The sequence below is a fragment of the Triticum dicoccoides genome, chromosome 6B (genome assembly GCF_002162155.2).
Source record: "Triticum dicoccoides isolate Atlit2015 ecotype Zavitan chromosome 6B, WEW_v2.0, whole genome shotgun sequence".
Classification (NCBI taxonomy): Eukaryota; Viridiplantae; Streptophyta; class Magnoliopsida; order Poales; family Poaceae; genus Triticum; species Triticum dicoccoides.
In genome coordinates, this window is record NC_041391.1 from 647,581,862 (window position 1) to 647,589,293 (window position 7,432).

Consider the following 7,432-nt stretch of genomic DNA (forward strand, 5'->3'; position numbering starts at 1 on the left):
ATCATCAGACAGCACGGTGCTTCGAATCAGGAGTTTGTCCCCACAACTTACTGCCTCCGTCTCAAAATAAATGTCTCAACTTTATACTAGCTCTAGTACAAATTTGTACTAAGCTTGAGACAGTTATTTTGGGACAGAGGGAGTATTTATTTTCTCCCATTGTCCTTTACCAAATAGGAGTATAACAGTAAGCGCCGGCGCTGCTCTCTCCTCAACACATGTCAGGCAATTTCCTTCAGAGAAAAGGGCTAAAGAAACAAACAACCAACCAGACAAACAGAGGACAGAGTTTGAATTGGCAGTCATGCTAAGTCAAGTTCTACATGCATGCAAACACGGAACACGCCCGGTGTTCATGAAGACGACGACCGACCCACGTCTTTTGCATAACCTATATCTATCTACCGCTACAGAAGGTTCATGTTTCAAATGGTGTTGTTGTACAAAAGGAGAAGACGATGATACAACACGAGGCAACATTTGCACAAGGCGCCTGAAACAGAACAAAAAGAAACCCTTGCCACCTAAACCCTGCTTTCCATTCTTCCTGTCACACAAGGCACAAAAACAGACGCCCGATGTCGCCATTTTGGCCGGCGGGATGGCGCTACGCCTTGACATACTTGCCGACATACGCCTGCCACGCAAACCAAACCGGTTATTAGGCGACATAAGAAAGTGCCAGGTCGTTTGCAGCAGGAGTAAGAGCGGCCGAGGGGGCTATACCTGTACAAGTTTGCTCAGTTTTTCCTTTGAGTAGGACATGTAGACATCGATCTTCTCTTTTGTTGGAGGGGTGTTCTCGACCGTGCTCGTGACTTTGTCGACGACCTTCTTCACGATGGTCTTGTGAACCTCCCTGGTCAGCTGGCCCTCTTTCCAGGTAGGTTTGAGCGCGTCCTTCACAAAGTCTGCGAGCGCGAGTTTGAACATCTTCAGCGCCTTGGACTCCTCCTTGTTGCCCTTTTTATTCTTGTCACCATCTTGCTCGCCATCGCTATCTTTGGCTTTGGCCTCTACTTTCTTATTTTCTGCAGCCTGTGGCGCAGTAACCACTGATGTCGCAGCGGTCTGACCGACCGACTGGGGCGCTGGGTTGTTGCCATTACTACTACCAACTGCCGTAGATGGTGCCGGCAATGTCTGCTGGGGAGCTTGCTGTTCAGACCGCGCGAGTTGGGTCGTTCCTGCCTGTTGCTGCTGTGCCCAAGGCCACTGACTGGGTTCAACAGCTGACAAACTGGCCATCAAGCTCGGATTCAGAATAGGCTGGGGCAACTGTAGTCCAGCACCTGTACCAGGCTGCATTATGAGGGTTGCCGCCAGAGATGTTAATGAACGGCGAATTTCTTCCTCATTAGGAGGAACAAGGGGAGCACCAGGCTTATCAGATGAGCTGGAGCTTGGCAATATCGATAAACCCTGCAAGGTTTGACCCCGGCTTTGCATATATGGAGGAGCAACGGGCTGGAAATTGTGTGCGTTCTGTATGCTTTGGGTACCGGTATCTTGGCTAGGCACTCCAGATAGCCCCTGCAAGGCTTGACTGTGAGCTTGCATATTTGGAGCAACGGGCTGGAAACTATGTGTGTTTTGCATGCTGTGAGTACCACTCTCTTGGTTAGGATTGGACATGTCAACAGTTGCCTGACTCTGCCCAGCATAGAAAGGCGTTGGGCGATCTTGCAGAACTTGACCAGCAACACTGAAATTATGTCCATTAAATGCAGGCAATGCCTGTGAACCTAGAGTGTAGCTGTGTTGGCCGTGTCCCATATAAGGAGCTGCTACTGGCTGATTCTGCATGCTAGGAGCTGCTACTGGCTGATTCTGCATGCTAGGAGCTGAGTTATTTGCAGTTGCCTGAGAAGCTACAAATTGATCTTGCCTGTCTGGATGTAATGAGAAGTTGCTAAACTGGTCTTGCCTGTTCGGATGTAATGAGAAGTTGCTTTCATGCGGTTGGATATTAAAAGGCAACATGGATGTAGCATCCTGCTGCTGGCTTGTGACTGGATGAATTGGTGCCCCAGAAGTTTGAGGAACTGCATCTTGGCTCTGCGCTATTTGGCTCAAGCTCTGCCCACCTAAAAGATTAGCAGCATGTATCCCAGTTTGCATACTCAAATTGCCAGTGGTAGCAGATGCACTTAGACCATCCATGTCAGATACCTTGTCATTGTTCATGCTATCTGCACTTGTTTGGATAGGACTTAGAAACTGTGGCTGTTTTGAAGCAGCCATTTCAGGTTTGTTTCGCCCTTGTGAACCAAATTCCTCCTGAGGAATTATCTGGTACTGATCCCTTCCAGCATCTTCCAATTGCCGGTTTTTGTACCCATATCCAGTATCACTTCTGGCAGTATGCTGAGAACTAGGGTTTTCCCTGTCATCTCTGGATAAAATATGAGAACCTGCATGTGTGGCATTAGTTTCTTCGCCCCAATTTGAATAATTTCCTCTTGGTGTGCGCCCACCACTGTATTTTGGAGGCTCATCAGATGCACCTGGACCCATTTGACTCTGGGGAGCTTCCTCATGGAGATATGGACAAGTTTCACCACGACGGCAGCGACCTTCAGCAAAAAATTTACAGGGCCTTTTTTGTTCTCTACGGTGCTCTGTCCTATTCCCAAAGGATGAATCAGGACCACCTCTCACATGAGCTGTTTCCCTAGCATCATCTCTCCATCCAGAATGAGAAGCGGACTCATCATGAATATATCTGCAACTTGCACCTCTGCTGCACCTTCCTTTGACAAACTCATGGCATTGATCAGAAGCCCTGTAATCTCTTCGGGGTTCAGATCTTTCCCAAGTACCTTCATCAAAATGACCTCGAGGTTGCCTGCTCCGTACATAGTCATCTGGTTCTCGTGGATCCATGAAATCCTTGTTCTGATGGCCATACCTTTCCCTCGAGTCTGCGGGATAAGGCTCGTCAAACTGCCTTCGCCCACCATCTTCATGAGGAAACCTGCAATGCAAGCCTCTTCTGCATCTACCAGCTGTAAAATCTCTGCAGAGCAAAGAAGGCCCTCCAGATATTCTGCCTCTCTCAGCCCTCCAATCAGATCCACGGTCAAAATAAGGACTCCGGCTTCGACTTCTGCTTCTCCCTCTAACTCGCTCTCTACTCCTGCTTCTGGAGCCACTTCTGTTCCTGTTAGAAAAATGTAGCAGAGAAAAGGTAAATCTATAGAACTGAATCTTACAACAATATTTCAAACAATCATCTTCTAGTAGAAATTCAGAAGATTTCTGAAATCAACAAATCATCTGGCAAATCAAAATGAATAATAGATGTTGACCGCCAGTATAATACAAATAATAAAAACCAACTTATGTAGTTCTTTCTTCTAATCTGTACTGCAAAGACGATGATATTGTATGGTGCTTGTGTACAAGTAGAGATGATCAACAAGTAAACCTAATGAAGACCTGTAGGCCCTAGCCTGATTTATTTTTGCAGCATACCCATAAATTCTATTTTGGATACTTCCAGCAATAGCAAAGCTTCAACTCCAAATTAGCTCAAAAAGTTGCTTTTCAAAACGATAGGAACACATGACCGAAGTATCATACATGCACAGTAAAAAAGCTGGTTACTTTTCTCACAAAAAAGGGAATTAATTGCTACGTGTCTTATAGTCACTAAGAAGGTTAGTAACTGCTTGTTCAACCGTACCTGCGTGACCTGTTCCAAGCACCTCTTGGAGATGGACTTCGAGTGCGCTGCTTCCATGCATCTGGACCAGACGACACCCTAGAAGAATAACCACGGCTAGCAGCTGTTCCCCATCCATCTCCACGTCTTCTGTCATCAGCATTTCTACTCATAGCTTGGTTACCAGTTGCCTTTTCCAAAGAAGCTAACTTACCCCAGTCATCATTATTATGCCCCTCTTCAGCCATTCTAGGAGCATGCGACCTTTCAGATGACGCTTTAGATTGCCTTTCCTTGACATCTTTATTTAACCCATCAGTGCGTTCCTGCTCGTATTCAGTACTGCCTTGGTGCAAGAAGGCATCAGGTTTTAGGTTCGAAGATTCACCAAGTCGCTTTCCATTATCATTAGTGAGATCCTGAGTAGGGATCACATCTTTGTGGCGATCATCTGTATTCTTAGGAGGAGAGTCATCTTCACTGATCTCAACAATATCAGGAGAAATTTCCTGTGTGTCCCACTTGGACCTCCCTTTCCTAGCAACACCAGCCATTTTAACCTTATCAGTCTGATGAAACTGCGGATGTTAGATAGTCCCTGATAAGGATCTCCCTTCCAGCTTAATCAACAATGTTCTGATTCTCTCTGAAATAGTCAAAAAATATGTATACAGTCAACCAAAAAACATTACTTCAACAATATAAGCTCGAGACAGATAGAGGTAGTTGCAGTGACTGAAAGGAAGACAGGTTCAATATTATGCAGATAAAGCATAAAGGCATCCTATGTGCAAAAGATTTTGATCAGAATGAGCTCAAAAGAAACAATGACAAGCCAAGGCACTTAACTCACAGACGGTTGTATAACAAAGTACGATCGAAGAACAAGCGACAGAAAAGATCATATTCTAGAGGGGCATGGATTTTCACCCGTAGGGGATTTGTTCTGAGAGTATTTTAAATCTATGACATGTGGGACATGTCATGTCACATGTACATTCCAAATTTCACACTTTTTTTTTGAGAAATTTCAAATTTCACGCTTGATACAGGGGGTCTGTACAGACACACTGAAAGAGAAGATCTATAAAAAAAATGGCTTCTATGTACTCCCTCCGTCCCATAATGTAAGACGTTTTTTGACACTAGTGTACTGTCAAAAAACGTCTTACATTATGGGGCAGAGGGAGTAGTTTTTATTTGCCCCCAAAAAACATATAAGCATGCTAAATATCCATGATTTATTTTACTGCTGAGCCTGGGCCCAAACAGCCAGACAGGAAATGACAGGTATCCATACAAAGCCAAACAAGCCAGTCATGATTTATTATTACCTTTACTTGTTTATTCATTCAGAACAAGTCACAATCAAGATCCATAGACAAATAATACTCTGATGTAAAATTATCTCATTACAACAACACTTTACAGGCAAACAAGGGACAACACTGCTTTCTTTCTACACTTGCAAGAAAGCTAAATCTAAAAATCTAGGGCTTCCTATCAAGTGGATGTTTGAAGCAGCAATAACAGAAATCTTCGGCATCAACAACTTGAGTCGAAGTTTCTCCTTCGATTAATCTGGTCCAGCGGTTTTGCCAAACTTGATGAATACTAAAGTTTAATTTTTACTGTTTCCGACTGCAGAGACCTTGGGCACTGACATTAGTCTCCCCTCAATTGCTGTATTCCATTGATTTCGCCAACTTGGTGGCAATTAACAGTTCATTTGTCTCTTTACATAATGGCTAGCTAGTGTCTTGATGACTAAACCAAAAGGGCACAAACTCCAAAAGTTGGCATTTACATAATCCTGCATAGGAGAAAGATAACTATCAGCTCCCATGAATTCCTTTATTTTTTCTCCCTAGTCCCTACTGCAATTGTCTTCCAGTGATTTCTAGGCACGTCGGAACCCTAAGCCTACATTGTTTGAAGTACCAAAGTACCAAACGACCACCGTTGCTGGTTCTTCTAAAAGTCAACCAAGTAAATTACGTTTTCTTGTAGTCTATAGGTACAAAGAAACCTTTGGTTGTAACATTAAGCATTATCGCAACTTTGTCAATAGTTTGGATCATCTTTAACTGCAGATGTAAGTCAGATTCTAAGAAAACAGTCTCTGCATATCACAGATGACTAAAACGTGGTAGCTGTGTCCTGCTAACAACAAGTGCATCACAAATAAAGGGGGAGGAAAGGTCCAAAAGAAAAACCACACCAACAAAAAATATGCAGCTGAGTTGCATTTGTTTGGCATTTATATATCTCGTAGAAAACCCATAATTTATTAGAAGGATGGCACATAAAGCTAATTATGGTGGCCCACAGAATCATGCTGGTGTGCAATCAATAAAAGAAAGATCCACGCTTGCTCCTAGAGTAAGGATAAAATGAGATGTGACACTGAAGTACATACCTGAAACTGTACCCCAAGTTGTCCTGAGTTGACAGAACGGCTCCAGAGCATCTGATGTCCCAACAGAAATCATTGAACTATATTCAACTTATTTTCCATCTGACAAAGAGAAGAAAAGAACTGTTAAAACCCAAAACAACTCCTTTGATGGGTCTAAACAACACTAAGGGGAATAACATACACAAACTGCCAACTAACCTACATATGCCACAAGGGGAACTGATAAACTAACAACCTAAACAAGCGGAATATAGACAGAACTGATCATGGGCAAAATCTAGGCACTTTTACCTCAAACATTTATGTAAACAGTAAAAGAACACTCTCAATAGGACCCTTGTACATATAGAACTACGCATTACGGGCAATGAAACAACTTTTAGGTCGTCCATGCATTTGAAGGCTAAAAACCCATTACAGACATGCACGATATGGTATCCATACCCCAAACTAAATAAATTCAGCAATACATTCACACAGCCACAGCATGACACCTAATCCAAATCCAAATATATAAAAATAATATTATTCACAAGTGATTAATACCTAATAAAAGAAGGAAAGACTTAGCCCACCGTCCGCAGCTCACAGAACTATCTTATTTAAACCCGAAAACCATGGCGTTGCCGAGACCGAGCTGTAAAGATCTCCACTTTGTGGTGCACTTGAGTTCATCAAACAACAAGACAAGCCCCTCTCACTAAACCCCAGAACAGATACAAGATAAACTCGCAGCCGAGATTATGCATATCATGCCGGCAAATTAACACGGCATCTAAAGATCTCAACTTCGAGGGGGTCGGCAAAAAATCCCCTCCTCCATGCTCGCTAAACCTAAACCCCAGAACAGCGGACAAACTCACATCCAAGATTACGCATATTCTACCGGAAAATTAACACGGCATGAAAACCAAATCAACGCATAAACCGCAAGCTAGCTCGCACTAGACTATAGCGTTCCCAGTTTCCAAAGATCTGGAATACAGAGTCAAATTAATCACCCACAACTCCATCAGCAACCGGCCATATATCTCCCAGAAGATACCGTTAACAGGCGCAGCGGGAGTAGTAGTAGGAAGAGGAGCTCACCTTCTTGGATCTGGAGACGGCGACGGGGAGGACCGTGGCAGGGTGCGCCGCAGGGTTGACGAGAAGGGCGAGGAAGACGTCACTCGGTTCACGGGGCCCTCGCCGTCGCCGTCGCCTACGGTTGAAGTTGGAGGGAGCGCGGCGACGGGGGGGAGGTCGGGCCGGGACGGCGGAGGCGGAGGCGGCGTCGCCCCTTGGTTGGGCGAGAGGAGAGACGAGGGTTTCGATTCCCCGGTGTGTGTGTGCGCGTGAGTTTT

General features: G+C 44.4%; 1 protein-coding gene across 2 annotated transcripts; it reads right to left on the minus strand.

The window, feature by feature from the left end:
- Positions 1–270: 270 nt before the first annotated feature.
- On the minus strand, positions 271–7,418 carry LOC119322920 (zinc finger CCCH domain-containing protein 55-like). 2 transcript variants are annotated; one of them, XM_037596458.1, is made up of 6 exons: positions 7,176–7,418; positions 6,087–6,185; positions 3,711–4,313; positions 2,662–3,163; positions 727–2,626; positions 271–637 (listed from the first exon to the last, which is right to left on the minus strand). In XM_037596458.1, the coding sequence occupies exons 3-6, from the start codon at positions 4,219–4,221 to the stop codon at positions 608–610; spliced, it is 2,943 nt and encodes a 980-aa protein (XP_037452355.1). In that variant the 5' UTR covers positions 4,222–4,313; positions 6,087–6,185; positions 7,176–7,418; the 3' UTR covers positions 271–607. The 2 variants fall into 2 exon arrangements, with proteins under 2 accessions (XP_037452355.1, XP_037452354.1); XM_037596457.1 differs by having other exon boundaries at positions 727–3,163; positions 3,689–4,313.
- Positions 7,419–7,432: the final 14 nt, after the last annotated feature.